Genomic DNA, 22,728 nt, shown 5'->3' with positions numbered 1-22,728 from the left:
TCATGACCCAGGGCATCCACCTGCAGTTTCCCTCTGCTGGGAGGCCAGGCCAGCCTCCAGCGGCTCCTACCTTGCCCCTGTCCTTGGGCAGGAGACAGTAGGGTGGATATCAGGAGGAGGATGCTGACTTTGGTCTCCACTTCCCTGACATGCCTAGGGCAAAGATGGGAAAAGTGGGTGTCTCACAGGCAATGGTGGATCAGCAGGATGGCTGTAGGACCCTATCTATCCAGTGGCCCCCCCTCTGGCTCCACATATTCTCTGTTTCGGCGTTCTGTTGCTTTTGGCCGGGACATTGTGGGCGCTCCCAGTTCGGAAGGACATATTTGTCCCAGGCGAGCGGATCTCTGTCCTATCCCTTCCCCACAGGGCTCTGGCAGCTGCCTAGCCCCTGAGAGGGTGAAATTCCATACCCAGGGCTGCCAGCCCATATGCTAAAGCTGCAGGAGCCCCGTGCAGATCCACCAGGGCTGCCTACTCCCTCGCTCAGGATTGTTATATTCAGGTGCGCGGTCCACAATTGGACCCCCAAGAGACTACAGCGGATGCCATCCTGCAGTTCCTGCAGTCCCAGCCAGAGGCGGGCCGTGGCCTCGGTTTCCCCATGGGACCTAGGCTAGGTCCTTGACGCCCTTCAGCACCCTCCTTTGAGCTGCTGAGGGGCACTGACCTAAAGTCGCTGTCCCTGGTAACAACCTTCTGCTGGCCATACTGTCTACCAGATGGATTAGGATCACTGCAGGTGGTTTCCAGGCACCTGGTCTCCCTGCTGTCCCCTCCCACCTGTCCCAGTCAGTGAGCAAAGCTCACATTTTTTTGACTGTTTTGACTGTTTTTTGACTGTTTTGACTGTTTTTCTTGTGAAAACAGTCAAGATATAAGGTTTACCTTTTACTTTAACCTGAGTTCTAAATCTAAAGCCTAACTGTATTTGAAGACAGGCAAAACAGACTCAACCAGACTTAATCTTGTTTGTCTGTGAGTTTTTAATTAGACTGATTATTTCCTTTGTTCCCTGATTGCCAAGACTTGGGAGAAATATTGGCAATCAACTAAAATGACATCCTCTGATTGGTCGGGGATAAAGCTAGGGTCGACACCTTACACTTCATATGCTAAAGATCTTCTTCACCATGAATCACCGTATCAGACTGCTGCTGTCATTGTTAGTCCAGTGGTGCAAAAAACTTGACCTGAGTCTTATTAAATATAGTAAACAATATAATATATAACTGTATTTCATTATTTTAGTTACATAATCACAATTACCTATTTTATTACTTTTCACACAAACACATGGAAATATTCAAAGAGGCTCAACAGTAATTGGAATCATCATACAATAATAATAATAATAATAAAAACGCAGCTCCACCAAAACACAATGAATTTCAAGGCATTTCAATGGGGGTTAAGGATATCTGCACTGTGGCTGTGCAGCAAACATATGCACGTCCACGTTATCAACAGTGTTTCTGGTCATTTTAACTGAACAAAAGTGAAATAGATTTCTTAACAGCAATTAAATATTTTTTTAAATGTCAACAGGCTATTAACGTGTCTCTATGAACAAATGGACCGCCTGTGATGCAGCTGTAATGTGTTGTGTAGGCTCAGAATGATGTGTCACCACTGCCATCTTGTGGGGAAAAAAGTGTAATACAAACTTTTATTTCACTGAATATAACAATATGACATGTTTACACTATAGTGTGGCATGATCGGATGTAGGAACGATGACTGATCATGATCACGGTGCAGACTGAGATAACATTTTGCAAAGGCTGAACTGTCATCACAATTAATATAAAAACTCCACAGATTAATCATCTGTCACAGAACATAAACCAAAGAGATGATTTTGTTGTTAGCTACAAGAACAGACAAACAAAAGTCAACCTAGAACATAACCTGAGTGAGACGACTACAATATTACTGCACTACACAACATTATAAAACGCAGAAAAAGTGTATTGCTGCAGGAATAAAACGTCTACAATCATCCTGTAAGTCCCACAGGATTCCTTCCTTTGCTTATAACAGCAATTCAGTAACTAGTTTAACCACAAAAAACACGGTTATTTAACACAAGTCTCATTTCATGGATGCAAAGTGTTACATTTGGCCACAAATGTGCACTATTACAGCACAGAGGAGTTTTATTACAGCATTCTGAGTGTAATTACTACAACACATTACACTAGAAATAATTGAAGGCAAAGCTCCCACTCAGTGTTGACTGATTCAGTGCAAATGTTGTTACTGAATATTTTATTAACCAAACACTCAACTGTTTCTAGATCATATTAAATTAGAGATAAGGATTGCAGTTGTGTCATTTAGCTAAATTGAAATCTACCCTTGCTCAATAGTCGGCAAGCTACACGTAAATCAAATGAATGCAGATATGAAACCGCTATATATGCAATATAAATACATCTTCCACGTATCTTCTGTCCACAGGAATAGACACGATAGCTACAAAATAGTTCCTTCCTCAAGTATGCACTACAGTGTACAATGTAGAAGTGTTGCATACATAAAGGTATCAAGGATCAGCTCGGTAAAAAGAAAGAGCCAGCTCCTCCATTGTGCATCTGTGTGCTGACATGTGGGGCTCAGTGCCAGTTACGCCCAGCAGGGGGCAGTCTTATCCGATACATTACATCAGGCAGCCAGACTTGCACTCATTTCTCAGCGTTTGTGATGGTTCTTAAATATTGCACTACAGTCACAACGGGTGTTCGGGAAGGAGGAAGTGGAATCACGGCTCATCTGCGATCATCTGCGATCATCTGCGATCATCTGGGCGTCAGTCACTACAGGCTACAGATACTCTTCTTCTTTAATGTAGAGGATCTCGTGTGCCGAGCTGGGAACCTGAAAGAAAAGACTGACCGTCAAAGGCTGAAGAGATGTCTCCATAGAAACTAAATCCAGATATATGAAATAAATTAAAATACACATTTGGTCCCTGACTTCAATGTAATAATTTACTTTTCTTCCCATTCTTAGTAAATATGTACAGCATTTTAATGTAATATGATCTTTTTGGATGTGTCACAATTTCTAAAATGTCCAATATTGTCTGTCACGTGGATGAACCATTTGCACTTTCAGGTAATTGGTAGCTAAACAGAAACAATGTTTAGCTAAGGCTCAGCTTGCACTTACAAAACTGGGAAAGAGACATTTTATACACAAAACCTCTCCAACAGTTTTACACAGTGCTCCATTTTTCTATGTACAGGCTGACTTTCTTAAGCCACTCAAATCTGTCATCAATGACTGACAGCGTCTGGAAATGTGTGAATGAATTAATCTCTAGACTGGTCCAAAATTTCAACACAGCAATAAAACCCTCAGTTTTTAGTGCTAGTAGCTAAAAACAAAACACTAAAAATGACGAAAAATAAACAAAAACTAGCTAAGATATGTGCTGCTGTTTTAGTGAGTTGCGTCAGCCAGTCTAAGGAGTATTTATTGCTTATTTCTGTGACTGTGTATGAAGCACTTGTGCTGTTGTGTTGTTTCATTGTCAATCTCTTCATCTATTAACTGAATTGGAAGCATACATTTAAATCTAAACCTTCAGTACGTAGAAGAGGACAGGACTTTACATGGACTTCACATGGACTTTACATTGCCCCTTGGGGATAAATAAAGTCTTTTTGACTTTGACTGAAGCTCCTCATCAGATGTGGTGATACACGGACTGTTGAAACAGTTGAAAGCATATATGATGCTGGCTTGAACTTTGTGTATGTGCTGCTACTGAAGCGTCGCTCGTTCTTGCCAGCAGATGGTGCAGCTTGGACTGCAGGTATGAAAGTGCTGATGATGTGGCTCTGCTGTTGTCAGCCTGCCTTCACTGACATAATGTGCCCCTTTTTCCATTTAGTGATGCTATGTTTATTAAATGTACTCTTTCCAGATCCTATCTCCTCCATCCAGGATTTAATCAAATGGTCAAAACTGATCAATGTCTGTAACTACCATGCCATTCTGAGTTTAACCTTTTCCAAGCGTAACCTGGAAACTGGGCATAAAAATAGATACGACTGTGTTGACTATAAATTTGTTATTGACTGCTACCTGACCCTCCTCCTCCCTCACCTGAAATAAACTTACTACCTTCAGCGGACATGTCCGCTCCTCCTAGCCTGCTGGTAGCACGGCCCACTTCAGTGTTGACAGGCTATCACTCGTGAATTGGAGCTGCTTTTACAGAGCAGGTTACTGCTCAGGACCACAGACTGGTGACAAAGCAAGAGATGGACTTATTTTAAAGGTAAATAGTTAGAAGTAATACTCTGGCCTTTTTCCAGATCGGACTCAGCCTTCCGATGGGGCTGGCGGGAGCGTGACTGCACATGCAAGTCAGTCATTTTGCGTCGATCAGTGAGTGTATTACTTTATTTAACAGTTCTATGTGTCTCGCTGTCTTTTATACTTGAATACATCAAGAGTACGATTAAAAAAACTGGTTATTAAAAAAACTGTTGGTGTTTTTTGTTCTGCTAAAACATCTTTTAGGTCTTTCTCTACGCAGGAAAAACACTGCACTGCTGTTTAATTGGAAATAATTGGAAAAATGCTGAATACTGAATCTCACAATCTGCTCCACTGACAAATGGTTCCCATTAATGTGCAGTGTACATTTGCTTATTATCAGCTAATACTGTTTTCTTACTCATATTAACAGAGGTTGAATGATTTGGAGTCTACATATATTCTCAGACAGATTATTTAAAAGTCAAATAAATACTAGTGGAGTATGTGATGTAAAATAACACCGCTAAATTAAAACTACATTTAAATGCATGCTGCGCTTAATAGATTTGTGGTGTTTGAAAACGAAACCTTTTCCTTGTTAAATACAGAGTTAGGCCCCGGTCACACAGGCCTAGAGGTGGGTCAACCTTTTCACTACCGAGGATCCCAACCCCAAATGTGGATGACAAATCCTCCAATACCTCTGAGATGGTGACATCGGAGAAGAGGGGGAGGGAGGATGGAGCAGTGAAACAAAAATAAATGGACGTTAATTAATAGATGCATCATTTGAAGTAGAGTGTTTGGAGGGCAGCCCAGCTCCTGAAACCCAGATAAATGATCTGCAGTGAAAAATGTTGGTTTTGCTATGTTACTTTTACAGTGAAGTTCTACATGCTCTGTTTCCGTCGTGTGTCAAACATCTTCAAGTTCCAATACAGCTTGAAGAGTAAAAGGTGAGTCCGGTCTGCATCTTTCATGCAAACTACAAGTTAACACTGCAGTCTTATAACAACCAAAGCAATCAGATGAGGGATTTTATTTGGCTGGTCTCTAGGCCTCTAAGGCAGTGAGCTCGTTCACTATGAACCTGATATTAAATAGTATAATTCTGCTTTCACTATTTAAGCAGTGGAGTTCCTGCCAGGGGAGCTTTTGCTGCTGTTTGTGGATTTGAATTCAGAACCTGACACACAACAGAGATCTGCTTGTTTTTCTGTTCACATTACTTCAAAAAAGGCTTTTTATAAAGTGCGCTCGAAGGGAAACTCCAGAGCTTTTACACATCAAAGTCTGTTTACAGGTAACAAGGAGTACTACTGCATGTGTGGAAAAACTTTGTAAAAAGTCATTTGAGGTCCCAGAGGGAGCTGCGTGAAGTCTGACAAATGTCCTCAGGTGATGCCACTGGAGCAGGAAAAGCAAAAAAAATATGGCTGCATTGTGGGTAATGTAGTCACCAAGTTTTGACAAGAAGAAGAATGCATGGAAATGCAAATAAAGATCTTTTTAACTGGATAGGGAATCTGCTAATAATACCAGTGTGAGCGGGGATGTTATTTTCAGCCCACTTACAGCTATTTTGTGTAAAGCAGGCTCAGATCAGCAGAGGCTCTATCTCAATGGGACAGATGTGCAGTGAGCAGGTAGTCAGACTGTTAAGGTCCTTTTCAGAACGTATTACTCCTCACTAGTCCTTCACCACAGAGTGCCGCTCGGCATGAAATCACAGCTGCTTGCTGAGGTTTAGAAACAAATAAACAGGTGAACTGTGGGTTGCTTATGAGAGACAGCATCTGTCACTATGGATACCAACAGCTGTCCTGATTGTTCAGCGGTGAGGTAATGCAACTATTCTCTGGTTTACTCTACAGACTATACATAACCCTCCCACTAAGTCCATGTGTACCTGGTTGACTCCTCCCACTACCAGGAGGCGGTCTCTGATGACGATAGAAGAAGCGGAACATCTGGGGAAGTTCATTGGAGCCAACCTTTCCCACTTCTTCTTCTGAGCATGAAAGGCCTCCACAGTGTCTAGTGCTGAAGGCTCATGACCTAAAGAATGGAGAAGAACAGCTCAGCTAATAATCTCTATGCTTTATTCTAGTCCTCTATACATCCAGTTTACAAAGCTAAGACTAAAATGTATTTAGTCTGCAACCCACGTCTATCCCAACATGTCCTTTCATTCTGTTTCTGACTGAATGTCTTATCTGTGTCACTGATGGCTGCTCTGTACTGTGTTGGGATCTTCTTACTGCTGTCCTGGTATTTGGCTTTTCATGTATGCATGTGGAAGGGCATGGAGGTCCTACAAGAGAGCCATGCCAGTATAAATTACAGTATACTTTACTGCAAATGGAGATAATAATCTTCTCTTGATTGTTACAGTAAAATGTATCAAATGTTTGAACTTGCTTGTGAGGCCTTGTTATACTTGCTGGTGTGCAGGAGATTTCTCAGGGGAAGCTCATGTTTACAGAGAAGTTTCAGGATTTTGCTTAGTTAACAAAACTGCCACTGATAATTTATTCAGACTATCTAAAGCCCAGCAATCCAAAGTGTTCAGGCAGTAAAAAGTGATTACAAATCATCAAGTCCTTGTGTGTAGGTTTTTCAATCAAGCTGATCAGCAGAAATTAGTTTGCAGTTCATCTCTCTTACCAAGTCCTCCTGCGACCACCATCCGTCCACGCAGGAAGGCAGCAGCAAAGTCAGCTCTCTTTGTTTTCATCGCCACTGTCTCCTCTGACTTCAGCCAGGTGCCTGAAAAAAGGGAAAGGATAACAAGCGACAGCTGGGGTGAGCATGTTTGTGTGTGTGCACAAGCTCATAAAGTAGATGAGGTGAAGTCTGGTGGCACCGTAGTCCACCTTCAGCGAGATAGGATGCTGCTGAGTTTTCAGAGGATGACCTACCCAAACAGGTCACCCACAAGGCAGCTGCAGCCAGGACAAGGATCGCACACACACAGGCAACAAGGACAGAAAAAGGTTATAACGAATTCAAAGTACAGGAACGGAGAAAAGGAGGGTCAAAATAATGTTGGGAGGGAGTCTAGTTGAATGTGTGTTAGGACACTGAAAAAGTAAAAAAAAAAAAAAATTATCATTTGGGCTGACGCAGCCGGAAACATTGTCATAGCCGTCATATCATCATATTTCACTGCAGAGCTGGTAAGGTATGTTGCCAAGCTTTCAAGTTGCTGGGAGACTTTGTTCTGTTTCAGTCCTCAGTGCATCTAGGAGGCCTTATCGGGCTGTAGCTCAGGAGGTTGGTGGAGCAGGTCATCTGCTGATTGGAACATTGGTGGGTACATCCCTAGCTCCCTGCCTGTATGCCAAATATCCTTGGGCAAGAAACTAACCCCAAGTTGCTCTCCAATGCTTCCATTGGAGTATGAATGTTAGTCGGAAGGCACTGAAAACAGTGATATGGCATGCAGTGAGTAGAAAAGCGCTATATAAGAATCAGTCCATTTACCATCTACACATATATTTATAATTGTGGTTGGTATGATCTGAATGTATACTAACCATTCAGACCATTTAACCAGATCCTTTTTAAATCCAACACCTATTACTTATGTAACAAAATTACATGTAATCAAATGACTTAAAGTCAGCATTTTGGACACATTTTTTGTGTGTGTCAATAACACCACTGCATTCAAAACTGAAGCCTCACTGCTGGGAATTGAACGCAGGTGCAGGGTTAATTGAGCGCTAATTCTTATCCACCATCAAACAGCTATTGGCAGCTTTAATCCTAAAATATTGGTAACAACATTAAAATCATCAGACAGGTCACAGGTGGGAAAGACTTTATAATTTAATCTCCTTAACCACCAAAACTTAAGACGGACAGTGTTTTCTTCAGTGCTGTCTGATGTGGTTGTCATGGGGAAGTGACATCTGCGGCACTCACGATGATAAAATGTGTAGTTGATAGTAACAGGAAATGGAAATTCAGCCATGAAAACAATGTTTCTCTTTCCCCAACAGATTCTGCAAAAACTTCTCATTTTACTTTCAGGCTTTGTTGCTGCCAAGCTTTGTTTATCTGAAGAAAACCCAGACAGGAGAAAACCGTGACAGAGGAAGACAGATAACTTCATTAGGGAGTGAAGGAAAGCGAGGGAGAATTAAAAAGATAGAGACAGAACAGGAGAGAAAAGGAATGTCTTACACTTTATCTTTGTCTATCTCACCTTTCTTCTCTCTCTGCTTTTTCTTTGCACTTGTTTTTTCCCCATTCTCCTTCTTTACCTTCTCTTCCGCATTGCCTTGTTCCTACCATTTTTCTTTCTCCTTTCTCTCTCTCTCCCTTTCTTCCTACTCAATCTTTTTAAGAGGTAGAGACAAGGTCGAGAGCGACAAACAGAGGTAGAGAATGAAAACGAGATAAGAAGCCAGATGGTGAGTCTTGCTGTGTGTTGCAGCAGTGTGTAATGAAGAGCCGTGCTTCTCTTTCCAGCCTGGTTAAGTTAAACTAAAGGGAACAGAGCAGAGATCACAGCTGGCCGTCCACTCTGTTCTGTTTTCTCCATAGCAAAAAAATCCTGTCTTGGTGTTGAACATCATCTGTGCAATTCAAAAAAATCCCAGAAGTTATTTATAGTCAGGAATCAGGTTAGACCACCAAAACATGGTTGTAATGTTGAATAATGTGATGCATAATAAGCAGACAAGCTTTAGCTTCTTTATGTCGCTTATTATCAAATTGCTTGTTAAAAAATGTTCACACACAATCACAGCTTTAAGGCTGTATGTGAGTCATTTCATTACACTAATGTCCAACAGACTTGGATCAGATGTTAATGGAGCTTTAGTGTTCCAGCTCTACAGTACAAAGTCAGTGCAAATTTCAATAGTCTGACTGAGCTTTCTTGCTGAAACCATTGATACTCAGGTACTAATCACGACTAAAAACAGCTACTGGATTAAATACTTATTTGCAACAGTATTGATATCAAGAGTGGCGCCTCTGCCTCCTCCAGCTGACGTACAAACACATAAACAGTAGCCAGCAATTACTGACAGTCACACTAGCAATCTATTATTATTAAAGTAGTACGATTAATAGACGGTGTTCATTAAACAGGATAATACAGTTATATGTGTCTACAGTGTGACTGAGGCAGGAAAAACTCTCCCAGCCACTAACGACAGCCTTACCAACTCTATTTGATCAGCAATGAGACGTGACGAGCGCGGGACAACCTCTGACAACCTCACAATATTGTTTTCAATTTGTTGTTATTTTATTTTATTCTTTTGGGCTGTACTTATCTTACTGTATTTTTTGGCACTATGTCAGACAACTTAAGTACAGTCCTGTGACTGACATTGTTGTTATTGGTGGTTTGGCTGTATTCAGGAGGTCGAGCAGGTCATCCAGTGATTGGAAAGTTGGTGGTTTGATTCCTGGCTGCTCTGTGGCAGCATGCCAGAGAATCCTCAGGCAAGAAACTAACCCAAAGTTGCTCTTCGATCATTGAAGTGTGAACGTTAGATCGACAACACTTAGGCATAAAAAAAAAGTGCTTGTATGAATGGGTGAACGAGGCATGGTGTAAAAAGTGCTTTGAGTCCTCCACGAAAGTAGAAAAATGCCATATAACATCCAGACTAGTACTATTTTTATCTTTGTATTAAGAAAATAACATTCTTCCCCTGTGGTGTCAAAATGGCATCAAGTAGTCTAAGGGTTGGTACTGGGTTTGATATTCTAGTATTGTACCAACCCTACCAGTGCAAAGACATCTGAAGCAGATTATTTCCTGCTGTTTGCTGCATGTGAGAAAGGACAGTTGTGGAAAATATCCTGACCTGATTCACCAGAAATTGTCCAAAGCAATATCTAAAAACTGCTTGATTTTTGCATTGTGAAAGATTCTGGATGTATGCTCTGAATCATCGACATTTAAGCTGCAGCAACAGAGTCTTTTGATTAAACTAAACCTTAAGAAGATTAGTTATTTTGGTAATTGATGGTAATTTAGTCTAGTAATACTGGGTCATTTTTGTAGGATGTATTTTGAAATATTATATAACAAAGGTGCTGTATGACAGCAAAACAATCTCATGTAGTGATATGTAAATCGTCTTTACAAAACTTGGGCTAATTTCAATTAATGGCCAAATGAAAAGAAAACGAGCCACTTCAGAGCACAGTGCATTTCCTGTGTCTGCTTTTTATTTTTAGCGGTTGAATAAAAATATCTCTCGTCACTGCACTACATCGTCTGTTAAAGACTTCATTACAAAAGGGCAGTTCTATAACCTCGTCTTTGATGTTTTCTTCTATATTTGTATTCATAAAAACAGGCATCAATCTAGAAAGAATTCAGACAGTAATAGCTGATTTTCAAAGAGTGCTTACAGTGTTGCAGGCTGGGTTTTTGTCTTTAAATTACAGCTGTGTCAACACATCCTTCTACAGACTTGTGGTTCAATCCTTTGAGACTGAGCTGCAACTGCAGGCCTCGTTCCTATTTGCTTTGGAGGGATTACACAAGTCTTCACGCCAAGATTTTCTTTGTAGGATGCGGGGAAAACACCAGCATGCATTATTCTCCTCTGGTGGGAGACTGCAGAGGAGAATAAAGAGGCGAGAACGAGAGAGAAAACACAGAGAGAGGATTTCAGATAGAGAGAGAGCGAGACAATGGAATGAAGGAGATGAAGCGATTCTCTGAAGACTGGGCTTTGTAGTCTGTGTGGTGGTAATTTCGTCTGTGGCTCTCCTCTGTAATTGTCCCTCATGATTAAAACTAGAAAGGGATGGTGATTGGTTCTCGCTCTTTGATAGCTTGGGTATGTCACGTTTGAAATCTTACAGACTGCTGACCGCACAGATGATCCTTTTGGACAGAATGTATCTCACTATGATGTTCTGTCATTTCTAATAATTACAAGCTGGTCTAAGAAGCCAGTCCACTTTTGCTCTATTCTCATTTCTGCTTCATTCCATCTGCTTTGTTATGTTTTAGTCCCTTCTGTTTTTTTAAATTATCTCAAGCGGGACATAAATCACAGTCACAACATGGGAGTTCGTTTGTTATAAGTAGGTCTCGGGGGGACTGCATCATTTGTGGTTATTGTTCATGTTGCCTGAGCTGTACGAGCTTTAGCAGAACAAAGGAAAGTGCTGCTTTGTTAGATGCAGTAAAAGCAGCAGAATTCATTATTCCAGCTGAAGGTTTGTAACAGAAAAGCAACTGAATTTGAAATTTTCAATCACACTGAAACACCAGCTGAGGTTTATCTGTAGCTCACAGCTTTTGTGCTTACTGAAGATTTAAACTTTTACCATTGGTGAAGACTCAAGCACAAATCTCGACTTATTATTTGGTTAATTTAGGAAGAATCAAGAGGTTTATTGTCATGTATGCGGCACAGCAGTGGTGCTTAGCAATGACATTTTTACTTTATGAGTTCCCCACACACAAATAAATGAAAATAAATAACTAAACTAAACAAAAAATAAAATAAAATCCAATACAAAATACTATACACACAAGGCTAGAGTGTAGTCAGAATATAAATTGCAATTAGTATGCAAACTTTAATTTAATTGAATTCAAAGACATTCAGAATGTTTTAGCGTTGTTATATAAACTGTATTATTTAATAACATTTTATAAGTGACAGTAGGAATCAAACAAACATAGAAAAAGGTGTAGGCCACACCTACTACTACTAGAAATATTAATCTCAGTTTTTTTATGTCCTCTTTTCTGTCTCCTTCCATCGTCTCTCCTCACCGTTCTAACTGACCCATGGCAGATGGCTGAGCCTCCCTGACCTTGGTTCAGTTCCTTTTAAATGAGAGTTCTTCCTCCCCACCATTGCCAAGTGAACAGGCACCTTACAAAGTTGTTGTCAACTGATGTGATATAAATAAAGCTGAAGCTGAAAAGCTGATTGGATGGTTCATATGCAGGCTGAGAAGCCCACAGATGTTGTTTTTCCACCCAAAGTAACTTTTTCCCTTCAGGTTCTCGTATGTCTGCATTTCTACTGCAGTGAAGATCCGTAAAGATTAGACAAATTAGTAAACTGACGTAGTGACAACTGTGTTTACAAGCAGGATTATAAAAACATAACAATCACATTAAATCTCGGCTGACTGCATCTCTTTTTCTGTTCTCCAATTTCATCACTTTGTTTTTGTTAACATCACTCTCTCTCTCTCTGTTCACTTTCTAGCTTGCTTAACCACCGCCACTCATCTCTCTCTTTTATTTTCACTCACTCTCTTTCTCTAAAGTTAAATCTCTCGGGATTTCACCAAAGTCATATTAAGCAAAAAAACAAGAAAGATGACTCGAGTCATCCAGCACAACAACACTACTGATTTACCACCGGGCAACAAACTGTTTTGAAAGCTCAGTCGCTGCTAACCAGCTAGTTCTACATCGTCCAAAGTAGGGAGACATGAGATTCAAGTTGGTACTGTTAATGTTCCTTGTGTTGGACTGAAGTCATTCTTTTCCTTTGGAGAGCCACTGCTAATAGGGGACCAACGCTGGAGCTCAATGGGAATACACAGCAGGAGAAGCGCTACCACAACCTGCTGCAGTTCTAGATTGTAACGTTGGGGTCCATCTATAGTATAAAGAACGTCATCATTGCTCATCATTCTGTTACATACTGTAAAAATGTTTTGCTTATTAATAGGTTTTAAAAAACATGTTAGCCTCACTGGGTTGCACAGTGGTTAAGACTGTTGCCTCACAGCAAGAGAGCCCTAAAGGCAAAATGGGGTCCAGGTTTGTATTAGCAGCTGATGACAGGAGGGTGACTGGAATTCTTTGGGAAATTGTCTTGTTTCTGTAAGGTATCTGGATATTTTTAATTGCATCTTGGAATGGATGTTTAACCAATCATCCTCAAGAGTTAGTCTCAGAGTTTGTCACCTTTAGTTTAGCGTATCTTTGCACAAATCATTTATTTGAACAATTCTGTTTCACAGAGCTGCTGTTAAACAATCTCCGATAGCTCGCCATCATCAGCTGCACCTCACCTCAGCACATCTCTGCTGAAGTTCAAACACCAGCAGCTCTGCAGCCAAGTATCACCTCACAAGCAGGGATTGTAAGAATGCTACATAAACTTAAGTTAGAGGATATTTTTCAAGTTGAATTCCATGAGAAATTGCTCCAGTAGCTCCAGGACCCTTGCAAAATATTTAAACAGCTTTTTGTCCAGTTTCTAAGACATGAGCCTGGGCCTTTACCCTTAACAACACTGTTAAAGTGAGATGAACGGAATTTTCTTTGTGTGGTGCACAACACTGAAATCAACTACTTTGGAAACTAAACAAAAAAACATGAAAAAACCTAAACTTCGAAAAATAAACTGTCCATATCAGGAGTTACCACTTGAAGAAAGTGGGAAAAATATTTCTGAGTGCGAATGGTCGTCTATGTGTCAGACTGGTGACCTGTCCAGGGTGTACCCTCCCTCTCGCCCCAAGACAGCTGGGATAGGCTCCAGCCACACCCGCGACTGAAAAGGATAAGCGGAAGAGAATGCATGGGTGGAATTTGGGTGAACTGACACCTTAAATATTTTTTCTAAAACCAAAATGTGTCATTTTCAGGCAATTTTCTTGCCACAGCTTCGTTCTTTGCATTTCCTTTGTACTTGTTGCATCTTGCCCACATTGCGACATTCGCTAACAGGCGTGTGTCTTAATACTGGCAATATGAAATGGAACAGTAATACAATATCACTGTGTGACAGCAGATTGCATGGTGTGTGTGTGTATGTGTGGAGAGATACTGCTGCAGATGGATGATAAAGCAATCTGTTTCTGGATCTTGTAATTTAAAGTGCTTCTCATCCCCAACCCTCCCTCAGCAGCTCATCTCCCATCTCATCTCCACCAAAATTAGATTGGAGAAACGGGGTATGGCTATGTGTGTGTGTGTGTGTTCGTGTGTGTGTGTGTGTGTGCGTGCACGCACGTCTGCCTGGATCAGTATCAAGCGTTTGTGTGTGTTGGAAGTTATTTTATTTTCATCTTTCCTCTTCTATCTGTCACACATAAGGCAAACTTTCTCCCCATTATCATACATTAACATTATCACGCCCATGTTCTGCTTTATTTGGCTTTCATTCGAGCGATCCCAAAGTGTGACCACTTTTCCAGCTGTCTAAAATGACTTATTGATTTTTCTTCTCCCTTTTCTCCTTCCGGTCTCTTCTCAATTTGTTCACCTGTTACTCTGGGGTGCCTTTGCTGGATAGAGGGATAAGTCATGTCACTGTGTTTAGGGACATGGAGTGTGCACAGAATTAAGCAAGGAAAGAAACCAGCTATCTGCACGGTGAGGTTGATGTTAATCACTGCTTTGTAAGAGAGCAGGGTCTAATTGAAGAGGGACGCAATTGCAAAAACGAGATAATGATTTTTATTTTTGGGTAAAAGACTTGATGAAACCTCTGAGTGCTATGAAAACATCCCTCACGTATCAAGCTGAAGTCAAGCGGTGCTCAGTCCTCCAGTCTTCATTGTGCTCTGTAGGAATTAGCATTTCTTTTCTTTTTTGAAAAGTAAAATAAAGACAGGAAATGAGAGTAGAAGGATGGATGGAAGGTAATGTTTGAATGCATTACATTTTTCAGTAATGCAGTAATGTAACAAGTTACTGTATCGAAGTAACTGAATTACATTACAGCTACCATTATTTTAATTGTGACACAGAGGTCCTCCAGAAATTAGCTGCAATCAGCTGATTTCAGTTTGTGTGCAGGGAGGACAAACAGCATGATAACACAAAGCTAACAAAGATCCCAGAAGAATGTTAAAGCTGAGCGAATACTAAATTGAGCCTAGGAGCCGGAACCTTCAAAGTCTGTGTGTTCTGCCTTCAACGGCTTTCAATGGTTTTCTGTAGACACTATAAAATATCCTATGTGTCCTCATTAGGATAGGGATTTGTGTTAGCGTTTGGGACTGTAGCATTGGGTTTATATTATTAACTCTTTATTATATGAGAGTGCATTGCAGAGCATGTTATGGAGTAATGTGGAAATAATGTAAAGTGAGTAGTGTAATGAATTACTTTAATAGACAGATACCGCCTGACTGTTAGTTGTCAGCTAGCAGTCAGCCACTGGGAGTCTGTCCTCTTATCTACTTTCCACTTTAAATACGTCGTTTCACTCAGTTGCAGACTAGAAAAGTTAGCTATAGATGATTTACTCAGTATAATTCTAGAGTCTTTACCTAAAAGCGCATTAAGGCCACTGTTTCGATTTGGAGCGATATAAATAAAACTGAATTGAATTTCATATTCTTTTGCTAGGTTTTGTTGTAAACCTCTTCACCGATTAAAATATAAAAACTTTGATTCAAGTTTTGAAAATGTAAAATAAATGGATAAAACTTCACAGTCAATTTGGGCATCATCATTTGCAGATCATCAAAACTATTTCCAGTAAACAGTTCTTCATTCATCCATTTCAATATAATCTAATAAATAGATGCAATTTAAAAGAAAATTAAATACATAGATGTGCAGAGGTTAATTAATTCTGAGACAGGCTTTATGAAGGTGTTTCTTTGGACACTGGCTGCTTTGTAAAGGATTTTCAGTCCCGTTCTTGTATCTTAGAGGGGAATGTTTTTTTCAAGCTCTGTTTTAACCAACCATACAAATTAAAGTGTATTCAACCAGCGTAGGACAGCTTTTTGGGCAGAGTTTGATTGAGCAAATAGAAACAACCTCATGGTGCCTTTGTGAAAACGGGACATTAGAAGACTACCAAAAAATGCCATCCATACTACTATGTGAATTCTATAAATTTATGGTTTTCCTGATATTCAGTTTTTGTTGTTTCAGGTGAAACCGTCAATTTCTTTCAAGGAGGAGATTACATGCTCTCACAGTTACCACAGGATAAAAGAAAAAGAATGATATTCTTTTCAGCTGTGCGCTAAAAAAGGTTTCTCTGACTGAGTGACCTAAATAAACTAACCAGGCATGTTCTGGTTTGTCAGATCATTGGACCAAGTAAAAATTACTTCTATATATTTTTAAGTTACACTCTGTTAGAAATTCAAAATGATGTCACAAAGTTTGCAGATGTATTACCACAGTTTTAGTACATATTCTGGACTGTATACTTTTAAAAACAATAATGTAAAAATCGAAAATCTTTTGTGATTAATTTTATTAACGGACAAAACACATCAATGGCATTCACTAAGAAAGTTTCACAGACAGGCAGAGACGGGTCTTGCTGCTTGTCTGTAGAAGGCTATTTGATCATTAAGAGGTGCCAATAATTCCAGTGCCAATGAAGAGCGGCAGCTGAACAACAAGCAGTATAATAAGAAAAGCAACAATCCCTCATTTAAAGTTTGTATAAAAAGTTTGTGAACATACATTGAAAACGATGTAACTTTCTGTCAGTGATTCCTGGAATACCGCTTACATGTGTTAAAATCACGGCTGGCACAGAGAGGGTTATTTGGTCTGGAGGTCGTTGTCCTTCTGTGGGGAGAGATGTTTGAGCGATCATCTAACGCGTGACAAAGGAATCCGCTGTAATGCTAATGACGGTCTGCACTCTCTTACCTGTCTGTAAAAGTTGGTTTGGGCATTAAAATCACTGCAGCGACTTATGAGAGATGTGCAGAGCACGAAAGGAGAGTTAAGAAAAAATCCAAAGAAATTATATAGAAACTGTATATAAAAGGATCAGCTGTGGAGTTTTTCCACCTATAACTAAATAAATAAATACTGCAGGTTGGATCTATTAGCTGGACATGTACTCGTTGTTGGATTTGAAGTGTCCCTTTCACAGCGCAGTATTTTTGAACCAGAGCATGCAGGCATTACTGCATGCGTTTAAATTTCGATTTCACATTTTATATAAGTACATTAGCAGTGCAATGAAATCATTGTTTTATGCCTTCATGTTTAAAAACACAAGCAATTAATAATCACAGAATGCAAGAAATGACAGTGTGAAGATGAGAGTGCACGCAGGGTCATGTAAATGGAGACGAGTGTGGTCAAAAATATGAATTATGATACGTTCATATTTTCCAAGAGGCTCTGTTCAAAAGTCCAGCAGATACTCTCCTCAGGTCGCTGACATTCACAGACTGATGTTACTTTTGTGTGTGATATATATAAGTCTGGTGACAGTTTGGCAGTCAGAGTGACTGACGGAATAAATTATAGCATTGGGATAAAAGGATAAAACAAAGCAAAAATGCCTGATTGACAGAACTTTATTTCTATACTTTGTGTTTTAATAGAACAACAACAATTTGTTAAGCTAACAAAAGCTAATCAAAACCTAAATGGATTTGCAGATTACATGGAGTAGTCTTGTGTGTGTGTGTGTGTGTGTGTGTGTGTGTGTGTGTGTGTGTGTGTGTGTGTGTACATATGATCTATATCCTGCATGTGCATGCAGCCGAATTTGTGTAGGTTCACCATTACAAACAGTTGTGTTTTAGAGCTGTCCATGGTGCTGAAATTCAAATAGTTTGAGTGCAATAAAAGTTTATGAAGGAAAAATGTGTTATTTCACGCTCCTGCCTGGACTTTTACGTGACTTGAAATTGATGTAAGTCTGTGTGTGCGTGTGTGTGCGTGTGTGTTTGGGTCTTTTTTAGAACCAGAAATTGGAATGGCACTATACTTAGGGGGCCCAACAGTCACTGTGGGGATCAAATGCCAGTTCTCATGAATTTGAAGGCATTTTTGAGGCCTAAAATATGGTTTTAGGGTTAGGTTACAAATAGGTTAGGGTTAGGGTTAGGCATTCATTTCTGGTGGTTAGGGTTAGGCTATAGAGCTGAGGAAAGCGTTTTGTCAATTCTTTGCCCTCACTAAGACATGAAAACGAGTGTGTGTGTCATTAAATAATAGAATGATGTGAACATTTTCTATCATCAAGTGATAGAAAAAAGGAGGATATTTAAATTACAGCATTATGTGATGATCTTGTTTATTTCTTCTTCACTTTTTCCTGCTGAGTGTCTTTGACAGCGAAAATCTCTGGTGTATGTGGGGAGGACAATAAAGAGTGGAGCAGATAAACAGGAGATACTTTAAACACACACAAAAAGACTGGACGAGTTAGTAGAACTGCAGGTGTGAGCTAAACGGGTAAAGACCGAAAATGTGTGACTTAACACTGTTTCAACTGTTCAGCTGAGATCCATCCACTTATGCTAACTAATTACAGTTAAGCTAAATCATTCATTTTTTTGTGTGTTGCTCCTTCACCTGCACACTACTGAGTCTTTTAGCTTTTGAGCCCAATTGTGTGCAGTATGGAGGGTTGATAGCACTACCCTGGTGGGCGTACATTAACCTCTGGAGCCCTGGTGGCAATTCTATCAGTCAGTCAAAATAGCAGGATGACTGGACTATAGTGCATATCGCCCAATCGTACTGTGTGTGTGTGTGTGTGTGTGTGTGTGTGTGTGTGTGTGTGTGTGTTTGTGTGTGTGTGTGTGTGTCTGTCTGAGACGCCAGATGCAGCTGACAGAACAGTAGTAAATGATGCTCTGGGATGACAACATATTGGTTTAAACATGACTATAGGAAGTAGCATGCTGGAAGTATTTCTTGGCAAACATTAGCTTGACACAGTGACTGCATGCAGGAGTCTTGCTGTCAAGCTGGAGTTAACAGATTTCTGATATAATGTTGTTCGTTAAGAAATATTTCCCCCAGTCATAGTCATTTTGACATTAGGTTCAATCAAACGTGAGATTTCACACATTTAGCTGTCAAATGTTTTTAGGTTAGAAAATTCTTTTATCCATTCTATGCACACATAAGGGAAATGATAACGGAGGCAATGAAGGGACTTGAGGACAGATTGGAATTGCTATTTCAACACTGAACTTTTCATCAGGCTCTCAGAAGGAAAGCAAATATGTATAATTTGCAGAATGTTGAATTATTCTTTCACAACCTGATAAGTTTTGGATACAGAGCTGCATGTAAAAGAGTATGACGCATACTTGCCTTTGAACGCCTCAGATCTGTTTCATGTTTTGCTCTCTGTTCAGCTCTGAAGTTGAGCCCCGCTTAAGTTTAGTGAAAGATTCAAACTTGAGCTGGTGTGTTCTGGATGTGCAGTTCTAATACGATTATCTGTCCTGATATGCAATGAATCCTGATATGCATATGGCAAGAATTCTTTCTACTTTTACTACATGTGAAAAACAAATTAAAAACTAGCATACAGGTTAAAATCATTAAGCGCTGTACCTTGGTTGGTGTCAAAAATATTGACGTTCTTGGTGAACTTGGAGCTTTGGTGTCCCCCGCCCTGCCGCAGTCCTCCTAACAGGCACAGCCTGCCAGCTGGGTCCCATATCACACCCCCATAGGAACGTTTGCATGGCATCATGGGTAGCGTAGTCCAAGATCGCATCTCTGTGTCGTACACCTCAAAGGCCTTTAACGGTCGCTTACACTGACGGCCACCTTAAGGGTAAAAAAAAAGTTGTCTACTAGAGTGACAAATAAAGTGCAGACATAATAGCTGTGCTCGTGTGTTAGTACCTGCCACATAGAGTTTATTGCCAAGCAGATGTGTGTTAGCATCGTAGCGTGGGGTCGGCATGGAAGGAAGTAGCGCCCACACGTCCTTTCGAAGGTCATACTGCTGCAGGATACTACGGGGAAGCAGGTCTGCACACATTCCCCCAAGAGCCAGAGCACGGCCATCTAGACACATGCACAGAGACAGGACATTTCAGACATTATATCACGATGATTACAAAAGTGGAGCTACACTTCTCCACCGCATCCTAGCTGATGGAAACAACTTGTGGGCACTTCATGAAGTGCTAAAAAATCTGCTCATCCACAGGCAGACACGGATGGGAAGTTAGCTTGTGACAAGGCAAGAAAATCTGACAGACGAAGGACAGAAAGTACAGCAGTAGAATAAAAATGCAAGAGTCCACGTCTGGCACTTTGGCATGACACCCCAAGCATAAGAATCGAAAGCGAAGGCGAGTGTCGAAGCGTGAGAAAAGCAGCATTAATCGTCAAAATGAAGAGGAAAAGAGCCGCAGGGAAGCAATCTGCATTTTTATTGTGTGTTTACTTTAGTCAAGTGTTTCTTTACAAAGCCACTTGACTTCAGATTCTAACCTCAATGCATCTGCATTAGTGACAAGAGGGGAAGAAAGTTTGCAAAAGCACTTTATATTCATTTGGGGAAAAGAATGTCTCATTACCACAAGTTCATTATTAAATATCCAGAAAATAACGATCCCACAAACGTCAATAAAAATGGCATCATTTAGTCAATGTGGTGGCTGACGCTCCATTCAGAAATACCAGATTTGTTTTAATTTGCTATTATTGATTATTTTGTCAGATGATCTGTCTCTTTTTCAGCTGCTCGGGATGAGCTGGGGGATGAAAGTGCGAGCAAAGGGCAGAGGATCGAAAAGTGGTCAGGGAGATAGAGGGAGCACAATGGAGCCCATACACAGCCAATAAGTCTATGTGTATACAGCATCTATCTGCGTTCCCTCGGACACTGACAGATGCACCGGAGTCATAGAGAAGCTCCCTGAGAAGACCGCTCATACTAGCTGCAAAATGTAGGAATAAATCAGAGCCCCCAAATATCGCTCCAATGACTTCAGACAGCAAAACAGAGCCGACTTTTTGGTAAAAATTAAAGTGCACCCAAGTGTTGATCTGAAGTTCACAGTGGAGAGCAGCTACTCTGATTATCTTCTTCACACTTTGCACAGTTAATTCTTGATGGATGCATCTTGTTTGTTTTTATTGCTCTCATTTTTAGGCACATAAAATTAGCCATAACTCTTTTATTTCCTATGAAATTTCAGTGTTTGAACTACACATGGGCACAGAAAATGTATGGTTTTAATTTTGACTAAAGTTATTCTCCACTGATGACAATAGATAACGTGACAATTGGGAGATTAACAAGGTGACAGATAGCTATCGTTTAACTGAGCTCAGGGTGGCAATCATACATATGGACCTGGCATATGTGTGACTCACTCAACACCAGAAATAATACCAAGCAAGCACCACACATTGATGGAAATAGTTTTTCTGTCCTTTATTTACCCCAAATTACTCATTGAAAACTGGGTTGTTTAGTCTGAATAACGCTATAAATAACGGCCTACATTAGACATCAGTTTAGACCATATATAACCCAATACAGCCATAAAACAATCACCTCCAGCCAAAACCTATTCAAAAGATAACTTCACCAAACTGTGACTGATTCCCATTCATGCACTTAGCAACTTTGATATGTTTCCTTGATTGGCTGATGATGACCAGTGCACATTACAAAGGCTAAAATTGGGTTAAGTTTGTCTTAAATGGAACGTTGAGTGGTTATTTTAGCCATTGTTTCAAAAATATAACTGTATCTTTCTTTGTTTCATTTAACATGATTAATTTTTTGCCCACATGCTAATGCATTCATATTTTCTGTGAAACAGCTGTGATCAGACAGCCACATGTGAGTGATGTTTCTCACGGGTTTGTGTTTCATTGTATGTTTCAGGGAGAGCGTATTTGTCCTGAGCTGAGCCTCTGGACATCCATCATCCAAACACTGATGATGTTCATTCAGACCTGCAGTCGACTTAAAATTGCCAGTTAACCTAACGTGCATATCTTTGGGCATGCATGTGCGAGGAAGCCAGAGTACCCGCAGAGAACTCATGCAAACTGTGAAGCCCCAGCCGGCTTTGCTGTTAAGCAAAAGTTCTAATTACTGTGGTGTCCAGCCTGTGGGTAATAAAACTGTACCCACGTGCTACCGGAGTCAGATTGGAGTAGTCTGCAGAGTTTCTGGAGGTGTCAATGTGAGTGTGAATGGTTATCTGTCTCCCTCTGTGTACACTCTGAAGGAACAGTCTCATGTCCCCAGGGATTAGCTGGGCTGAAACCCTCCAGCTTATCACGAATGTCTTAAACAAACACAGCTGAAAGCAAGACAAATGAGCAGCCCGCTGATCAATGAGGTCCATCAGCAATTTGACCTATTAATGTATGTTTATATACAAGCTGTCAGAAAAGGTTTTAAATGGCTCTTTGGCACACACACACACTTATATACCCCAACTAAGGATGAGGAGTATGTCTATGTCTGTAACAGATCTTATTAATGTTCCCTACTTCACTGTGAATGCTCACTACTTGTTTTTTTCTTTATTTCTTTTACAGTGTAGGGATATACTAAGAAGATCAAAAGAGAATACAGAACAGTGAAAGCAGAGAGAAGAGTAAACAAACCTAAAAGCTCTTTTATATTATATTTCAGATTCTTCAAAGCAGCCGACTTTTGCTTTGAAAACATCTTTGCACACTCTTCAGTCTCATGAGGTCATCATGTGGAGCCTTTCCAACAGTCTCCAAGTTTTCTACATATGCTGAGCACTTACTGGTTG

General features: G+C 40.3%; 1 protein-coding gene across 4 annotated transcripts in view; it reads right to left on the bottom strand.

The window, feature by feature from the left end:
• Nucleotides 1-660: 660 nt before the first annotated feature.
• The window catches only part of klhdc8a (kelch domain containing 8A), a 59,603-nt gene continuing 37,535 nt past the window's right edge, over nucleotides 661-22,728 (bottom strand). For all 4 annotated transcript variants that reach the window (XM_040003164.1, XM_040003165.1, XM_040003168.1 and 1 more), the window contains 5 exons: nucleotides 19,835-19,999; nucleotides 19,538-19,756; nucleotides 6,943-7,044; nucleotides 6,185-6,333; nucleotides 661-2,880 (listed from right to left, as the gene is read on the bottom strand). In XM_040003164.1, the coding sequence (XP_039859098.1) occupies nucleotides 2,827-2,880; nucleotides 6,185-6,333; nucleotides 6,943-7,044; nucleotides 19,538-19,756; nucleotides 19,835-19,999 (689 nt within the window). In that variant the 3' untranslated portion in view covers nucleotides 661-2,826. The remainder of the gene's footprint in view (nucleotides 2,881-6,184; nucleotides 6,334-6,942; nucleotides 7,045-19,537; nucleotides 19,757-19,834; nucleotides 20,000-22,728) is intronic.

The sequence above is a fragment of the Simochromis diagramma genome, unplaced genomic scaffold, assembly GCF_900408965.1.
Source record: "Simochromis diagramma unplaced genomic scaffold, fSimDia1.1 OVJJ01000646.1, whole genome shotgun sequence".
Taxonomy (NCBI): domain Eukaryota; kingdom Metazoa; phylum Chordata; class Actinopteri; order Cichliformes; family Cichlidae; genus Simochromis; species Simochromis diagramma.
This window is presented reverse-complemented; position numbering and strand designations above follow the sequence as displayed.